Source organism: Agelaius tricolor, unplaced genomic scaffold (assembly GCF_023055355.1).
Source record: "Agelaius tricolor isolate 1412-34295 unplaced genomic scaffold, bAgeTri1.0.p SCAF_10, whole genome shotgun sequence".
NCBI lineage: Eukaryota > Metazoa > Chordata > Aves > Passeriformes > Icteridae > Agelaius > Agelaius tricolor.
In genome coordinates this window covers 10,310,709-10,330,609 of record NW_027269270.1, presented here as the reverse complement: position 1 = coordinate 10,330,609, position 19,901 = coordinate 10,310,709, and the positions used below count along the sequence as shown (strand labels likewise).

Below are 19,901 nucleotides of genomic sequence, written 5' to 3'. Positions count from 1 at the left end.
TAGAAGCAAACTACTTATAGCAACTCCCTGACCTGCAGAAGATTCCCATTACATGCATGGGCAACAATGAAGTAAAAGCAGGTTCTGCCCCTTTGATAGAATTTCTTCTTGCTGGTGGTATTCTCTGCAGTTTCTTCAATGATTCCAGTAGCTTTCAAGCACAGGCCATTTTGAAAAAACACTCTAATTTTTGCAATCAGAAGTGCCACCCTCCTATGTACAACAGAGATTTAGAAATTACCTACTCAGAGCACACTATGACAGAAAAACCACCCATAATTCTGTTCTAGTTGTGATTTCTCTAAGAAGTCAGGGTAGAAATAGTTTTGCTTTCCTCACAGCTGAGGTGCAGACAGTAAAGTTTGTTAACACTACAGTAATGAACCAACACAGATCTGAAATAGTTATCTGGCATGTTTAGTTACATTCAGAAGTTCACCTGATCCACTTTCTGTGGTAATGCTTTGGCTTAGAGACAACAGCCCCATCACTTGAATTATGTAAGATTTTTCTGAATGGGACAGCAAGTCAGACCATTTAAAATTAAAATTAATACTACAGTGGTCCCTTATAACAACATTTAAGGGGTCCTCACTGTAAAATGCTGTCATCCTTTGACTAACTCAGAGTCTAGTTCTGAAAACAGGCAGGTGAATGCTGGAAGACAGACAAGAATAAGGAGTTTCCCATGAGTAATGTGATTCATTTACCCAGTTCTATGATAAGCTCTGGGTCAGAGCAGCATTATAGGAGCAGGCATCCCAAATATCCTCTCAGCGATTCCTAATCTAAAGGAAAGCTGAAGATCTTTGCCATATCTCTTTATTTTCCCAAGTGAGAACAGACCCACAATGAAATTGAAATTGTTTAGCTCTAATCTTGGAGTGCTCTTTTGTGAACTTGGAGCAGGAATTGTACTTGGAATGAAACAGAACAGGAACAGAGAGAACTGAACATACTGAAGGAAATAAAGAGAATAGATTCAGGATTGAATTCTACACTTCACTGTAATTCCATCATTTTCAGTGGTCACAGGCATGGTTATATAGAGCACATTTATATACAACTACAAAAATGAACAGGGGGAAGGCAAAAATGCAAGTCAAAGGTAAGCATCATAGCTCACACACCAACTTCCCCCCTGCCATGCCACCCAAGCAAACAAGGCTCCCAAGAGATTTTTAATTTAGGAATTAATATTTTACAGTGTCAAAGATTTGATTATCAGAAGGAACTTCCATACCTATAGTATTGTATTCATCCTATTAATCTCTATTTGTTGTACAGCATATTTTTTAGAAATAAATTCTACTTTGATTTAAAAGCTTCATGCAAATTATGAAATTTGTTTTGATTAAGCCTTATTCAGAGAAAAATTTGAAAAAGTATGCTATTCTGACATTTTTATCTGGATGAATCTTTTTGTCTAAAAATTCCTTTTAGAAATGTAAACTAGCAATTGCAGAAACACTGATGAAACAAAAATGTTTTGTTTTGCCATTGTTTCTCCAGTGATCTTCATCTAAAATTTTTGTTGCTGAGGTTTCATTATTCATCCTCATTTGATAGGATTTTTTAAGCCTAAAAATCTCCAGAGTATGGAAAAGTCATCTGTCTTCTAGCCCTCCAGCTGGAGCAGCAATGCCCACCAGTCTTCAGTGAATTTACTACAGCATTTACCTACCTGCTATCGCTGTGAATGCTTTTAATGGATTCATGCATTTTTAACACATCTGCTTCAAAAGAGGCTATTGCCTAAAAAAAAAGGAATCTCTGTTCATAACTTTATCAGCAATAGCATTTCATTTTTATATGCAAGTTTTATTATAGGAGTGCATGGCAAATTTTGGATCTGGTGGATCTACAGATTTACTAGTTAACCTTTTTAATTATTGTATTGTAATCAACTGATGCATTAAAGTATTTCAAATGGATGGAAAATTTATTCTATAGAACAAATTCTTTGTTCTATGACAAATTTAAGTGTATGAGAATTTGTTTGAAAATAGAACAAAATCCATATTCCTGATTTCTGCAAAATCAAATATTCTGATTTGGGAACAATCTCTCTCAAGTTCCACAGCTGCTTTGAGACAAGAAGTTGTTGAAAGAGACTGTATGTAGAAGAGAAAAGAGAAACTCCTGCTCTTTAAATGGAAGTAGCATTCTCTGGACCATGCAGAGAACAGTAGCCCAGAAGTCAGGGAGACAAACACTTTCCAGCTAGGTTACTTTTGAGCCATGATATAAGTTGGGCAGGAATCAGGGCTGCCAGGAAATTACGAGACTAAGAGCTGGATCACCCAGGACCTCCACACTCACAGATTCTATTAAAAGCGATCATTGGACTTACTGTCCACATCTTTTCAATCAAAGTGGAAATCATCTGCACTATAAGATCTCAGAAATCAGTATAAGACTGCTCAGGAGGAATTCTCAGCCCAGAGAGAAAATAAACAAGAGAGCAAAGCATCTGACAGAATCCCAGCACAGGGATGCAAGTCCTGTCCTGCTGTTTTCTAAAATGACAAATGCCAACCGTCAAAATTCTATGTTTAAGAAACGTCTGCCCACAACATCTCGTGTAGATATCTGCTGGCTGGCACTGTACCTTGAACTGGGCAGCAGAATTCTAAAAGACAGGTCTTCCAAAGGGCAGCACAGGATTAGCAGCCAAAGGAGTGACCTGATACACACAGGCTAGTATTGTGTTACTGCACCCATTGACTCCTGGGAAGAACAAGATGAGTGGATGACACAAACTGGTTTGAACACAACCCAGTTTTGCCTGTATTCTGAGTAAGTGCACAGCTACCAACCTCTCAAAAAATATAGAAACAAAAAATTGGTATGTACTTTTTTTTAGCTACACTGTCCTACCCACTCTTTTAACATTGTTTCTTTGGAGGAAAGCTGGGAATAGATTAATAGAGACCTTTTGTGCATTAGCTATTTTAGTTGGAGTGGACACTGCTCTGAGTTTATCCTAAGAGGGCCCATTCTGTCCTCTTGCTATTTCCATGGTAACAAAAATGGCCTGAGTCTGATAAGAATTCAGGCATTCTTCTTTGACATTTGCTTGCAGTCAGAAGACATGATGGCCTTTCTTACTGTCAGAATAGCGAGAGGACTCCAGACTCATCTAGACTTTAGCATGCTACTCTACGACATCTCAAAAAACCCCAAAGCAAATATTCTTACAGGTGCTTCTGAAGGTCATGAAAGTCAAGGAGTTAGTCACTAATCTTGGGAAGACAACAAATTCAAACCTCACTAAGCTTTCCAATTCCACATTTTTCACTGTAAGTGAGGAATTAACAGAAAGGTGAAGCCGCCCATTACATTTTCACTGAAATTAGAAGGCAATTAGATAATTAACTTGCTAGCTCTCCTTCACAGCTTTAGCACTATTATTGCTTCGTGTTTTGCTCACCTGAGCTATTGTCTTGCCTTGCTCTGGTGTCATCTTGTTATTCTCGCTCTTCTGCATTACAGTCCTGTTTTCAAGTATGAACCTGGGTGACTCTGGGACACAACTGTCCATGGGGAAAGACATATTTTCAGGACCAGGTAGTGATGAAGCACTGAATTCCACAGGAGGACTGTATACCAACAGAGAAGTAATGAGTAAGGAAGGGATCAGGACTCATTGTTTTTCTACCCAGGAAGACCCAAATGCAGAAAATGAATGCAGTCTAAATAGACAGACAGATGTGCTATTGACTAAGCAAGAAGTAAAGTTTAGCTATGCCCGCTGGCATATTTTGTTTAAAAGAATGAAATTCCTGAAAACAAATTCCACTCTCCCAACAGAATCTCAACAACAGGTTGTTCTTTCCACCCATTTATTCTCAGTGCAATTTGCTGCTTTGTTTTTTGCTCCATTTAGCCAAGAGTTAAATATATTAGGAAATTCAACTAAAAAAAAATAACAAAGTATCCTGCTGTTGAGTCCATCATATGCTAGGAAAAGCCTAGATATTTATCAGCCCCCCAGTGACACCTGTAACCAGAAGCCTCAAATTCTTCTTTGTCTCATTGCTACCCAAGCAGTAGGTAAGCAAACCCCCACAGAATTTAAGAGAAATCTCAATTGATTCCAGAAAGATTAAATTCCATTCAAAATGATTAAATATTGTTTTGTTGCTGAATACAGGAGAGGAAGTATTAGCAACAAAAGATGTTTTGCATTTCACCACATTCTTAAAACAAACACTGAAATAATATTCTCCCTGAGGATCACTGTAACTATCATCCATTGGTCTTATAGTATATAAAAAATTGTTTTCTAACAGAAAACCTACCAGAGTAGCACAATCCAGATTAATAAATAGATTTTTCTCCTCCTTCACATAAAGATGAAATTAATTATTTTAGAGAGGACTGACCATTTTTTCCCTATTTCAGCCTCACTGTAGCCTCACTGGGAGAACACGAGATGCAAGACAGTTGCTAGATCTTTAAACAAATAGGAAGGAATCTCACCCTTTGTATGTTTCTATAATAATTCCCTTCAGTTTCTATACTGAAGTATCAATCAAAATCTCATAGCAAGGAAGGAGAAGTTATTGGGAAACAACATAACCTTCAATGCTCATTATTAACCACTGTTATGAGTGGAAATACAGTAATGACTTTAAATATTAACCAAAGCACACAAATCAACTGGTCTGAAAGAAGAGGAATGGTGAGATCATCTATGCGCTATTGTGAGCGATTCCATAGGTCTGCAATTTAGAGGGACTTGAGTAGAATGCCTGCCAGTAAATGCACTGTGGGTCATGTGTGGGAAGTATTCACAGTTAATTTCCAATGGATTTGTCACAGAGGAGGTGCTTAAGAACCCATGCAGTTGTAAAGGTAGTAAATATTTGCAATGCTTGGCCCTAGACTGAGTATAAGAAATGGAACAGAGTGAAAAATACAACATAAGGAAGGAGGGAAGCACAATACAAGCCTGTTATATTTTATAAGACAATTGATCATTAGGTTAAGCTACAGAACAATGTGCAGCAACTTCTCAGTTATTCTTTCCCTTTTTAATAGAAAAATCATGACATGGTATCTGTCATAACAAGATCCCTTACTCAAAGGACATAATCAAGCAATATCCCACAGCCTGACATTCAGAGATTATAAATTCATCTGACATCAAAACTCACAAAGTCTTTTTGGGAGCAGGGAAGGGCCTCTCCTCCACTGACTCCAGAGCTGTCCTTCTCTGAGCCTCTTTTCTTCTGCAGCGCTCTTGGAACAGGTTGTTCCTGATGGTGCGCAGAAAGTACTTTGCATTTGCCTTTGCAGACATCTATTGGAACAAGGGATAATAAAGAAGAAAGTGACTTTTCAAACAGATGCTGCCCAGAAACAGACAATTCCAAAGCAAAGGTCCATCTGTTCATCATCTGATGAGGCTCATAGCTGCTATCTGAGCCCTAGAAGGGGAGCTGAGGTGGGTAATGCTTGCAGGACCACAGGCAAGAGCAGCTCCAATTCTTTTAGGCAAAATACTGACTGGATCAAAGTCAGGCAGCCTGGAAATGCCTAAACACTTACAATGATTAAGCTCACAGTCACAACAATAATTCTGCTGACTAGTATCAAAGGAAGAAATACTTTTATACTTGTAGAAAGCATTTGTAGATATAGTCTTCCATGGCTCACATCCTCCTCACACAGAATACAGTAAAATACACATCCATTTATCACAGGAGTGTCAGGCTCATGTATAACAACTAAGCTCAGTAGCTGTATTATTGGAGGGCACCAACCAGTTCTGCCCCAGGTGACTGCTGCAGAACATGGGGTGAGCCCTGACAGGCTGAACAGGAAAACAAAGAAAACACACTGCATGCCTCCTAGTGCTTCTCAACGTGGTAGTAACATTACCACAAGGTGTCAGCACGGTAAGGAAAAACTGATCGTATTTCCTTACGATAGAAACACCCACTCAGCAGCTCAATCTCTGATAAAGACAGTGTGAAAACTTACCCAGACAAGACGGCGTCCGCTAAGAGTGGAAGGTATGGGGATGGCAACTTACTGCTGATTATTTTATGTCCCATACAACAGATACAAAAATGGTATCTGTCATAGTGAGTAGCTTATCTTTTAAACTTTGGTATCAATTTTGGCCGGTGTTGTAATATTTGGCCTATAAAGTAATATTTACAGAATTTGTGTTAGAGTAGGGCTTCATAAAGGAAATCTAAATTCAGCGATTCAATTGCAATTCTGCAGCAACAATGTGGCTGCAATCCAGGCTGCAACATCTCCTGCCTTGGTTTATCTCCCGTCCTTCCTTCAGGTGCTTCTACAAACACACATTCCCATTAACTCTCAATCCACACTAATTTTAAGGTCTCTACTTAGAAATCTCTTCATGAGGAGTTTAGTTAACTTTTGATTTCCCTACTTTCTCACAGATGGAGTATGAGGAAGAATATTTGAAGGATTGAACTGTTATTTTTAATGCAGATATTGAACATCCAGATATAATTTCTCACAATGTTAGCAATAGGGTTTTGTTTTCAGAAAGAGAGCAATGAAGTGGCAAGGGTTTAATGCTACCCCAGACAAAGGGTGATTACAAGAGCAGTCTAACAGTCTTTAGTTTTAGTGCAAACACTGGCTACCCAGGTATCTTTCACATTAACTGCAGAGGATTGGGAAGAACAGGAAGTACAGGTTTCTAGGGAAACTTTCCTAAATACTTTTCAGCTCATTTACTGGAACAGAAGGATACAGTTATACAGATCCACAAAAAGCCCATCTGCTGCTGTGTGCAAGATCTGGAATCTCCTCCTCAAAGGAGAAGCTGGTCTTCCAAATACAAATTCCCAGTGGTGTACTTTGCCACTAGTGTGATGATAGCACAAGTTGCCCCTGTAACAGAGTCCAGGCATGTGATCTTAGTTGGGCACGTGTTGCCTCTTTGTGCTGTATCCCTAACTGACAGAGACAAATGAGTCAGAAATGTTTACAGTAAAGTGGAAATGAAGACATTCAGAAAAGAGAGACAAAGAAAGACATTTCATGCAGGAGTTTGTATAACTTTAGGATTAATGAATTTCTGGATGAGTCTGCATTGGGATTGGGATGAAGGAACATTGGGACATTGAGGGGAATTTTCATAGGTTTAAGGATTATCTGCTAACAGAAAATTTGCCATAAAACTTCTTAAGATGAAGACTTGCACTTGGATATTCATAGCTCTATTCAGTTACTTCAGAACAGAGTACTCATTCTAAAGTTAGAAGCCTTCTTTTGTCCTTTCCCTATCTCCCTGTTCCCAAACTAATAATGCTAATATGTCATGGCCATTATGGCTAATACACACATAACTTTGAAATGCTTGTAGTTCAAGAATCCACTGCCTATTTGCCTCCATGAAGAACCTCAACAGGGAAATGAATCAGTACAATAGGACTCTACCTGCACACAGTGTTCCACAACAGGATGTGATCTCTTATGTGGTTTGCAGAGACGGCCAGTGAAAAAGCAAGCTTGGCAAAGGTCAAAATTGAGGCACTTTAAACAGCGATACCTGTGAGGGAAAATAAAAGGATTTCTTTACCTCCTCACAAATAAGAACTTGGTGTAAGTAAGCTTGATTACTGGAAACCCAGATCCCTAGGCTCTGAAATTCAAATAAACATCTTTGTTAGAATAATGACTTTCCTCAGCATTTTCTGAATTCAAGTTATTTTTCCCAAATGATTGGGGACTTTTCTCCAAACCCACCAGTGGTTTTGATCTTATTTGTTTGCTGCATTGAAATACAGTCCATGGAAGAAACTGTCGTTCTAGCACCATTTCCCATTTTTCATAATGCAGTTACAGCTTCACATGCTTCTTACATACCAACTTAGCTCTATTTGTTGCTTCCATGGAACTGTAATAATGACATAGGATGCATAAACAAAAAACTAAAATTGCAAGAAACTAAACCTGCAAGCTTACAATTAGCGAGAATACAGTAATAGTAAAATGCTTTTCTGAGCATTCTGGTCAGATGGTAATGGATAGTGTTCTTTTTACACCACTCTGCCATTATATAACATTAATTAGATGACAAAGATGCTAAGATGGAAAACTTAACAAGCCAGTTAATACAATTGATTACAGGAAAAGTAACTAAGAAATGAGATACACAGGTTTAATTGACTTTACCTTTGGACTGCCAGTTTACCTGTGGCCAGTTTTGATGTTTGTGCTAGTGAGCTAAAGAGAAGTAGGATGAAGGCTTGAGCATTAGACTACAGTGGTTCTCTCTATCCTTCTTTTCCTGGTTAAATTAGATTACATCCAAAGCTTGTTACTTAGTACATCAGTTACAGCCTGTAAGGTATGCAAACAATGGTAAGAACTAATTGTGTGGATGCTAAAGACCACTGACACACCTGATGCCTGTAATGGGGAAAACTTTGCAGACTCTGCACCTAGCTTGGTGAGAAACCATTTCCGTGACTGATAATCTGTAACAAGTAGGGAGCCACAGGAGAACAGCAGGCTCTGATCTCAGCCAAGACAGGAATTTTTCTTCCACAATAGCTGCATTCAGAACCTAGAAAAAATACATGTCTCAAGCTCATACATTCACTTGAAAAAAACTGGTGGTGCATCTACAATCTCTAATAAAAGCTCTGATATTGGATTTTGCTGGCATAAATTTTCCATTCATGTAAAATGTTACTGGGTTCTAAAGGTTGTGGAATAAATGCGAGAGTCCTCAGTAGTATCTTACTGAGCATCTTTTCTATCTATACAAATCCTCCCATACTGTGAGACTGATGATCAGCCCTGCTTCTTAAAAGTAGATACTTAGGGATGTTATGTGGTGATACACTTGAAGTTTTAATCAATCAGCAACATTCAGAATAATTTCCCAGGACATCAGAATTTCACTCACCCCATGGAAACAGTCATGAATCGCAATTTCCACACAAGACAGAGTGCAGCCTTCTCCTACAATGGCTGGGATCTACATCAAGAAGAAAGGCTCAGAAACACCTCAATAAAAAACAGATGTTCCCATCATGCTCTGCTGCGATGGTGACAGCACACAGATGGTGAAGTATCTATAGCAATGCCATTTTACACACTATTCTGAGGAAAGCCCGTTCATATTTATGCCATCAGTATGCAGTTTCACAGAACAGGGTGTGTCACAATGATTTGTTTCCAACTCACTTACTGTAATGGATAAACATACTATATTTCCACACTATACTCCTGAAGGACACTGAGTTTAAATCCCAGAGGTCATTTTCAGATCCCATTTTCAGCACCATTTCAGCTGGAAATACCTGTATGCTAAGGCAACTTGCTGCAACTGCAAGCTATTCTAGTGAGTACAGACATCTGAAGTTTGGAGTTGCTTTAGGAACAGTTGTATCCAGCTGTTTCCAGGATCTGTAAGCTCAGGCAACAGGAATGCACAGAGGCATTCACTAATGAAAGTGGTTATTTGGAAAAAAGGACAGAATTTGATTCTCTTACCTACTTTGCAAGATAGCTCCCTATGTCCACAGTGTCCTATTAACTTCAGTCCCATAAGGTAATCAAACATAAAAGGTATCAACCATGAGGGGTTTTCTTCTGCTAGATCAGCACACTCCTACAAAATCTGTTGAGTAACAGACTGCACTGACATTACCTGATTTAAGTCTGTTAGAAGGCTTCTCAGGGCACTTCGGGTAATCAAGGTCTCCTTCCCATCAGGGACAGCATAAAACTGGAAGAAAGCTGAAAACAAGGAAAAAAACCCTGGAAGCCTGGCAGAGCCTGAACTGTCTTCAAGCTATCTTCAAACTGCTATGGTAATTGCAGTCTAACAAAGAAACCCTTCCAGAAAGTTTCACTATATTTTGTACCTAACAGGCTCTCAGTGACTGCTGTGACCATAGTTCTCCCTACAGTGAGGAAAAGAGAAGGAAAGCAAGGAAAAAAGCAATGAACTCATTCTTACAACATTAGGAAAAATATTTAAATATGTTTATACAAGAAGTGCTCTATTTAAATTGTGAATTGCTAATTTAAAACCATGGGGTTTCTGTTATTTTCTGCTAGGCAAATAGAAGCTCTACTTAAATGTCACTACAACCTCTTCTGAGGCTCTCTATTGCAAAGATGGCTACAGATAGTGATTGGAAAGGCTGAATCAGAATAATGCTTTCTCTACAACTAAGCAGTCAATATAATTTACTTTTTTCATGGCAGAGCTTTTATTTTAAAATTTAAAAAATTACAATGGAAGTTTTCCTCAGTATTCAGTATTTCAGATAGTGTATAAAATCATACATTTCCCACCTCTGTATTTAGCCAGTAGAGTATCTCCTGAAAGGGAAATTAGGGCAGCTGCAGCAGATCTAGTTCTGACATACCCTGTTCCAGATCTAGGAAAATGAAATAAGTTACACTATTCTCATTCACAGAGACTATAAAGACTGAAAAATCTAAAGAATGGAATACTACTATGTAGGAAGAAAACTTCAAAACATGTATCCTTTTATATGTATAAATGTAACCAAAATAACATTTCAGTAATATTTTATGTCTAGAACCTTTGTCACTGAAAATAACTGCAGAGTTAACTGTTCCAAGATAACATGCAATCATAAAACAAAAAGAAAACATCTCTTTCAGAGACTTCACATTCCAAGTAAAATATAATTTTACATTTACAATGTATGTCCTAAAAAAAATCTGCTCTTTTTATTGTGGGAAGCCTTCCCAAATACAGTACTGAATAAAGGATACAATCTAAATTTTGCATATATCATCAAGCAGCTCCACTGTGGCCTCAGATCTGCACTAAGCTTCTCTTGGGCTGATTACATTTAATTTCACTGAAAATCAATTTAATCAAAAGGATCTATGCAGGAGCAGGACATTTAGTCTTGACCGTTAGATAATAATAATGTAGATTGATTTAGAACCAAATTTTTTGACATGGGCACCTAATGAAAAACACTAATTTTTTGTGTAGACAATGCAGACATTAATCAGAAACCACAAATCAGGAAATCTATATTTAAGATATTACTTTTGCAAAGATTCAAAATATCATTACATAAGTGTCTTCAAGATAAACCCACACAGTGTAAAGGTGCAATACAGACTCTAAAGTATGAACTGCATGGGAAATTGTTGTTTTTCCAGAAATTTCAAAGAAAAAAGTCCAAGACTAAAGCTGAAGTACACAATCAAACACCCTTAAGATGTTTATGTAAGCTTATTAAGTAAATACCACAAAAACATGGAAAATTCCTATGTGCTCCTCCTATTAAATACCTTCCAGTGCTAATAGTGGAGAAAAGCGCTCTATAGAGAAAGCATGATTAGAAAATTACAAGAAGCTTTTTCTGTCTTATATACATGTCAAGAAACTTGTGGAATTCCTTTTAAAAAAATAAATAGCAGCAAAAATAAAAGGATACTCCAAGACAGTTCTAAGAAAACAGACTAAAAGACTAAGATAGTACTGTTAAGAAGATTCTTCTAAATAATATCCCTACAGCACACAAAAATTGCAAAATACTCTTGATGTTTCTAGCTTTGTTTCTTAATACAGCATTTATTCTTAGCCTTAACTGATTTTTTACAAAAAAAATTGATAAAGTGGGATTGTAAGAAGTAGTGATCATATGAGTAATGAATAATGATTCAAGAAAAAGTCCTGCAGACCACTTATATCTCATTTACTTTCAGTAAAAACTTTGCTGTGATGTAGAAGGGAAAAATTTCACCTGTGGTAAATAACTTATACATGAACTTAGTCTGTCTTTTAAATCTGATACAATCCCAAACTAATCCTGCCTTTAGTGAATTAACTCATTATTTACAAACAATACATAAAAATACACTCTGTGAGGTGTTTCCTTATTATTTTCAGAAACTTTGCTATTCACTGAGCTGCCCAGCTTAGTTATGAGGCATCAATTTTGTTTCATAATTGGTAGATTAACTTTTTAAGCTTGAGGAAAATGATTAACAAAAAGTGACTGGCAAATTCCTGACCTGTGCATGGGTACTGTTCTCCAGAGGCAAATACGGATTCATTTTTAGGAGTGTACCAAAATATCTTGGAAGTCAGAAGAAAAGCTACTCTGTAAAGCTGTTCAGAGAAAAAGCCAGCATGGACTGGTAAAAGTCTGGATTTCCAGATAGTTTTGGGAGCATTTGAGCACCATGTTTCTGACGCAGTTTTCTGTCTTATATTCCTACTGCTGAACTACTCCTAGTTTTTATACAAAGCAAAACCAATCAGAATGGGAAGATTTCACACAGAAATGGTGTGAGAGTGGTAGAAACAGACAGTCTAGCAATACTTTGGGTGGGAGCTATATGATCTTTAGGGTCCTGTCAAAAGGACATTATTTGATTCTACGGTACTGCACAATGGAGCTACATTTCTTCTTCTTCTTCTCACCTGTCATACATGGCAATCAGCAGGCCCAATGTAAATTCAGCACCTCTTGGATCTACCTGGCCTGGTTTTTCTAACCTTGCCCTTTGGAACAACTTCATCAGCATTGTAGAGATTTGCTGCATGTTCAGAGAAATCCACTCTTCCCTCTGGCTTTGTTCACTTGATAGGATGTGCTGAATCAGAGAAACGTCAATCAAATCCACTGTGGGAAAATGAAGGAAGAAATTAATGAGGGCCCCTGCCTTTTCATGAATGGAAGCATGACTATTTTTCATCAGAAATCCCTAGCTAAGACAGGTCTGTAAAATGAAGCCTAAAACAGTAACCACATAAAAAGAAAACCAGTACCTGCGGTACTTCCACATTGACACAGAGCATCAGGTAGATAAACCCCATCAGGACTGAGACCAGACTAAATGTATTCATAGAAAATCATCCCCAAATGAAAAATATGTCCAAGGCCAACAAACTAGTCACCTTCTATATGTTACCCTGAAGACCTCATTTCCAATGTTGTGCATTTTCAGCACAAATAAAAAATTCAAGATTTCCATGAAGTTTAGCTCAATATGGAATTTACATCCAGTAATTTCAAAGTGAGCTAGGTGACCAGGGCTTTGTTGCACAACTCTTTCGTGCAACACTGTTGCTTGCACTGAATTCTCCCTAATTTCAAAGACAGGGAGAATGAATACTAACCAGGAGTTTTCTGGTCTATCGTGTTCTATTTTGTTCTCATTAATTCTTATAGTCCAGTCAATGCGTTTTCAATAAGCCATGATTATTTCCAATAAATCAGCTCCTAAGAAACACATTAGAATTTGACTTTTCATGACCATAATAATACACAGATAGATTAATAATTGTCAGTGGTATCTACATAGTATTGCTGCAGATTGTAAAAATACTTTGATTCTCTCATAATTTTAGAATTTCATTAATGTATGTCCATTGACATTCAAAAAGAAAAAAAAATCAATTTGTATATGAAGCACTATCTAGATCTTAAGTGTTCATAATCCATTCTGAAACTCCAAGGTGGAAAATGAGAGAGCAAAGTAGCATAATAACTCATGGTGACAGCAATGCAAATTTGATACAGATTCTCCTCCCTGTAAAAGCATAGGGTTCTCTTTGGCTACTAACACTGGCAAAGACTTTGTACTGAGCGTAGTTTTAGGGCTGTTCTGTATACGGAGCTCTCAACATCATTGAAGGCCTCTGTGAAAGAAAGCAAACACACATTACAATGGAGTGGTTCATTCAAAACTAACTAAAAATCAAAACAACAAAATTTAGAGTTTCAAGTTGATCAACACTCTGAAGGAATATTTGGGGGGGAAAAAGAAAACAAATAGAAAACATTTTCTTTTTTTAAAAATAATTTTGTGGGGTGAACAGTCTTCTTGTAAACAGTAACACCATCTCTTGTAAAATCAGAATTTAACATAGAGAGCACATCTGTTTCTTTGGGAATCAACTTTATTCATATATCAGAACAAGGCCTATGAGGGTTATGCACTGCACAAACTTTTAGCCAAGATCATAATGAAATAATATTTCTTCAAACAAATTGGTTTTTTGATCAGAGATGCTCTTCTTCAAGGAACAGTTTGCACAACAGGGTTATTGTTTTGGATGCATATTGTTTCAAGCACCAAACAAATCTTCTGTCAAGATCAACATTTGGGACTCTTGCAGAAGAAGACAAGCCCTTTACCAGAGCAAATTACTTTTGACATCTCTGTTTAGCAAACCCACTAAATCTGCTTGACTAAATCCCATACCCTTATATGATTTCAGCTTATTTATTTCACATCAAGAAAGGATGTTGTTCTGAGTGGAAAGTCAGAGATGCTGACCATGACCTATACCCGATATACCTAGAACTTCAAGACCAAAAAACAAGGCTTGTTCACTAAACTTCAGAAACTAGAAAGGGATTTATCAGTTATCCTTCTGTCCTCAGAGACTCTTTTCTCCCTGTACTTCAGAGAGAGTTACACACAGTTGATTAAGGCTAAAGATAAGCAATAAATATATATAAATGAGTAGAAATAACTCACAAAATACTTCACCTGTTCAGTGTGGAAAGGTGCCAATCTGTGTGCAATGGTTTCCAAGAAATACCACAGATTAATATTAATAGTCAGCAAATTATGGGCTCTTCTGGTTCCCAGATGCTGCCTAAGCTATAGAAAGATGCCAATAACTGCTATACCATCTGTTTAGTCCTGCTCTTGTCATACTATGTTTTGTGATATTATTTGGCGATGCAGTGTAGCATGTCATAGAATGTAAAAAATGAGTTTTGACTTCCACGCATCATCAGATCTCTTTCCTCAATAAACTGATCCAAAGTCTATTTGAAAGAAACAGAAGAACTCCCACAGTTTTCATTAGGCTATGGATTAAGTTCCAAATGCTTATTCTCAAATACAAATGTTGGAAATATACACATGATTCAACTCAAACACCTTCCATGCACAAGATGATTTTCAAATTGAAGAGAATCTGTTTTAGTAGCCATCTGCTACTTAATTCTAGTCCACCCTTACAAACAAAATGTGGCCTCAAAGCAGGGCATTCTGTGCCTGTCAAGCACAGTTCCAGAATTAATTGTGGGGACACATAAGTAAAATAGCAAATCATTTTAGAATTATTACTGATGAGAGGCTATTTAGGGACATTAAAATCTTTCATTTCTCGTAGGAAAGGGGCTTCCCCTCTGGACAGAAAACCAGCATGTAATCATTCTGCTGTGGGTCAAATTTCACCTCAAGAAATATAAATGCCCTTTGTAGAGAAGCTGACAAAGGAGCTCCTGCACATCAAGAAGTGGGCTGATTCCTGACATCTTCAGCTGATTACCTGCTATTTTGCATTTTGAGGTGCTCTGTGGCAGATGAGGTGTCCGCTGAAATTTTGCACTCAAAAAGGGAGTGTATGGCCATCTTCATGCCTATCTCAAAGTATGCAAAGCACCTTAGCATTTATTATAAATTAGGGATCATGGCCCTGTGTGCCTGACCATTCCATAAGCCAATGTGATAGTGGCAAGGAAGGTGCCCGGACACATCCAACAATAAAGGTAGGACATCACAGCTCTGTAATTTGTCATTTACGGGCTAAAGCACAGAGATTCTCAAGGTGGCATGATTTCATTAAAATTCAGTAGTTTCTGTTCAAAAAGACACAGAAATGCCTTTTGAGAAAAGTTGGGGAAAAATAAGAAAAATCCTTACCCTGCAAGTCTGGATCCATTTGAAATTAACAGATGGCATTAGGCATTCTATAACAAAACAAACCAAAGTGTAAAACCACATATTCTAGACAGAGACATATTGAACCATTCAAATTAAACCTTTTAATCTGAACAATTAACTGGATGCATTTCAGAAATTAAATTAAACAGAATTACATTAAACAAAATAGTTCCGGTGCCACATGCAGAGAAATGCCAGCAAATGGCAAGCTCTCTGCTCAGCATAAAATAGGAGTAATTCAAGTAACTGCAAAACTGTAGCAGGGCAAAACCAATCCTCAAAACAGTTTTAAGTACAGGAAATGAGATCTTTCACTATTAAGAGCTCAGTGTTTACATGCAGGATTACTACATGGTTCAGTGTACAATTTCAGGTCACAGAGGGCATATCTACACCAGACTCTTCCTCAGATTCACTGATTGCAATTACTTAAAAGTATTTTCTAAAATTTTCAAGCAAAACGAAAGTTTTAGGCTGAGCTACCATTGTTTCTTATTGAGCTGCTATGGAAGGGGAAAACAAAGCTTAACCATGTACCTACTTACATTAACAACTGTGAAAGCAAAAGTAGTTATGTCCCTGTAATAGTGGAAACTGAATGTCTCCCCTCAGGATTTATTTCACTAATGCTCTATACTGCATTGTATTTCCAATCACAGAAATGTAAGTATGAATTAACTAGTAGTAACTATCTTTCAGCTAACACTGCAATTGCAAAACACTAGGTATAATGGATCTAAGTCACACAAGATTCCAAAGGCCATCTATATGGTTTATTGTGGAGAACAAAGGGAAAGTTTGCTAAAATAAATAAAAATTAAATAGTTGGAAATTATTTAAAACTTAAATAATAAATTTGGTGTTAAATCTGAACTTAAACAAATGTTCACTTCTTACATTTTTTCAGTTAGAATCGTTGATCATTTTTCATAAACATGACAGAATACTGGACATTTATGAAGCATAAATATTCAATGATCTAAAATTATTTAGTCTACCATAAATATGCTCCTCACCATTTTAATTGGTGAAACCTGCAACTTTGTGTTTCAGTCCCTAAATTTCAGCCATAACCTGAATTTAGATGCTTAAAATACTGAGATACAGATTTGTTTTAATAGTCTTTTTCATTCAAGACTACAATGGCACAGTTTTTACTGTAGTCCTTCTTAGAAAATATAATAGTGGAAAATAAGCATAATGGCATTTTTTTCATTCTTACTACAGGTTCTGCAAAACAACAGCACTGCCCAGCATTCACACAGGCACATAAGTTTGCCTATAGATATATATTCATATGCAATATATATGAAAATATGATACAACTGTTCCTAAAATAGCTGCAGTAGTAGGAGTCTCTGCATAACTTGACAGAAAAGTTCATGTACGGAAATCAGTGAAATCAGAAGACACAGAGCAATGAATTAAACATAAGTGTTTGGTGAAAGCTACATGTAGCAATCTAGAAGGTAGACTTACAAATGCATAGCTTACCTCCTTTATTTTCTCTGTACCAGAGGTACATAAAATAAAGAAAGTGGACAATGAATGTACGGATGAATGTAAAAATATTCAGGTTAAACTCACTTAAATTAGAACTCATTAGAATTTGCTCACTCAAATAAGAACACATCCACTGACTTACTGAGTTATACAGCATGCATAATACATGAGCGCTTGATACTTACTGTAAGATGACCAGATCTCTGTCCAGTACAACACAATGTCTAACATTTAAATTATCCATATGGAAAAAAACTCTATAGTCTTGTACTAGGGTATTCATAGTCTCAAAGTCAACCATGTGTTTCTGTGTTTTACCAAATTACATCATATCTATGAACCCTCCTTCCAAAAAGTTACAGAAAACATTATTAATGTATGTACAGTCTACATTTTCATATACAAAACTCTTTGGACAGTCCAGATCTTGACTGCAGTAGAGTGCCTGGGTGAAACAAAGAGAATCTACTGCAGTGTTAGCACACGAACACAATGTGAAAGCAGAAGCAGTATCTGCTGCCCATGAAACCTGAAGTAACTTTGCCCATTGATACACTATTTCAGCCAATGTGTTATATTTCAGTTACTTGTGTGCTTTAATAGTGAAAAACACTTAAGAAAACAAACAAACAACAAAAAAATTATGTACAAATACTCAGGAAGGAAATTGTTACAGTTAACAGTCCTGGTCCCATTAACATGAAGACTCTTATGTGCAGAACAAGGATAGCCTTTTTCTTGACTCTTAGTGGAATGTGAAAGAAAAGTTACACTTGATTACTTATATGTACTTTGTTTGACATACAGGTTCTCAGAATATGCACTTTAGCAAATAAAATGCATTTTGAAGCATGCTACATAATTAAATTAAAGTACAGAGGAAGACGAGCCACATGAAGTAAGGCAGAAACCCCCCAGCAGATCAATCCACTTTATCACAGAGACTTTTCTTTTGAAATCAGACAACATATGATCAGCATTTTAAATATGCATAAAAGAACCTACAGTTACTTTTGTTCCCTGTGAAGGGTGAAGACATTCTATGTTTTATTCAAAGGCCAAAATTATTTTCTCCTCTTAAATACAGTAGCTGCACTTACCTTCTTCTCATTACTTACTGAAGGTCCAGAAGTCAGATGACACCGCCAGAGAAGTCCAGTAGTTTTACAGCACTTAAAAGTTGACTTCAAGACACAGTTCTAAAGGTTTTGCTTTTAAATTAAAGCTGCTCACAACAAATGCCTAGCAAAGGCCCAGATCAAAGTATCAGGTAATTGTCTAAGCAGTCAAAACAGAGAACACTAATTAATTAGTAATAAATATCCTGAATTATTAAAGATAAAACTTCTTTGATCTTTGTTTCAAAGCTTTTTTTTTTTTATGGCTGGAGTGCAATATTTCTAAATTGAGAGGCCTTTACCAAGCATCTCTCAGTTGCTGAGAAACTGTTGCTATAGAGACTGAAAATGAGGTAGAAGCTGACACAGTAAGGTAGAAAGCACAGTGTGCTGTAACAAAGAGTTGGGGCAGCTACACAAAGAAGAAAAATAGTAAGCCCTAGTGGTAATGTCCTAGAACTAGAATTGTTCAGACTAACCACAAAGCTCTTCAGTACACCCAAATGCTAGGGTTTATGAGGAATCTATATATAACATTTGTAAGACACATACAACTTAAAGCCCTTTTCATAAATTTTTCAATGGTTACCATAACAGCTAGGTAGTAGGAGTCATCAATACCATGAATATCCAGCATACATAACATGACTTAGGGACTTGGGAAAAAATGTGTCCCAGAAATTGCTTATTACTTATAGAAAACCCAAACTTACTGATGACTAAGTCAATTGCTGTTTTACAGCTGTAACCAACTTTGAATATGTTACCATATTTTAGCTTTCCTATTATTTTTTTCTTTCTTTTTCTCCTAAACAAAAGCTAGGAAAAAAAGCTTTTCCATTCACTAATGCTTCCATGAGGAAAGACCTGAATTTCCCTGCACACCACTAGGCAAATCCAGTCAGAATAATTTAGGATACGGGAGACATCCCAAGCAGCTTTTTCTTTCTGCTCCCAGTTTCTGAGAAGAGAGGTTTTCAGCTGGTGACTCAGAAGTCAGATAGGTCTACTTATATATTGCAGGAAGAGTTATTTTCCCTCTCATTAACAGCTGTGCAGTGCTGGTGCTTGACCTGCAGGTTGTTTGAACTATCTCCACTGGCAGAATAAAGGAATTCAAAGAGCAAGATTACTAAAGCCTATTCATATAGAAAAAGCCCAAATGTAAATACACATTAGAGAAGCTAACTTTTCTATCTTGGAAATTGAATTACAGAAAAACCAGGCAGTTTGTAGAGACTAGTGGTAGCATCCCTCCCTGCTATTTTCTCCTGAGACATCTGCCTCCAGATGCTCCTCAGAAACTCAGCCAATCTTCTGTGCATACACTAGTGGAAACTAATTCCCTGGCGACTACTTCCCATGAAATGAATGGTTCCTAACCCTTCTCTTCAAGACTTTTTACAACACCTACCTCTACAATTTCCATGTGAACTCTTCCATGAAGATACTTACAATAATATCTCAATTCCTCTAAATGTTGCTTTTCCCATATACACTTTGTAGAGAACCCCAGATTTTTCCAGACCCCTTGTGATACCCCAGCTTTCTGAGCTCTTCTTTCTAAGACCAGTGAGACAT

The 19,901-nt window shown here is 37.0% G+C and overlaps 1 protein-coding gene across 1 annotated transcript in view; it reads right to left on the bottom strand.

Moving 5' to 3' along the window:
- DYTN (dystrotelin) overlaps positions 1-19,846 on the bottom strand; it is a 78,368-nt gene extending 58,522 nt beyond the window's left edge. Inside the window, exons 1-12 of the mRNA XM_071434718.1 lie at positions 18,303-19,846; positions 15,679-15,725; positions 13,580-13,654; positions 12,434-12,635; positions 10,312-10,397; positions 9,659-9,747; positions 8,912-8,983; positions 8,403-8,566; positions 7,435-7,546; positions 5,163-5,308; positions 3,434-3,602; positions 1,685-1,755 (exon numbers count right to left, since the gene is read on the bottom strand). Of these exons, the coding sequence (XP_071290819.1) occupies positions 1,685-1,755; positions 3,434-3,602; positions 5,163-5,308; positions 7,435-7,546; positions 8,403-8,566; positions 8,912-8,983; positions 9,659-9,747; positions 10,312-10,397; positions 12,434-12,635; positions 13,580-13,654; positions 15,679-15,697 (1,205 nt within the window). The 5' untranslated portion in view covers positions 15,698-15,725; positions 18,303-19,846. The remainder of the gene's footprint in view (positions 1-1,684; positions 1,756-3,433; positions 3,603-5,162; positions 5,309-7,434; positions 7,547-8,402; positions 8,567-8,911; positions 8,984-9,658; positions 9,748-10,311; positions 10,398-12,433; positions 12,636-13,579; positions 13,655-15,678; positions 15,726-18,302) is intronic.
- Between the last annotated feature and the right edge of the window lie 55 nt (positions 19,847-19,901).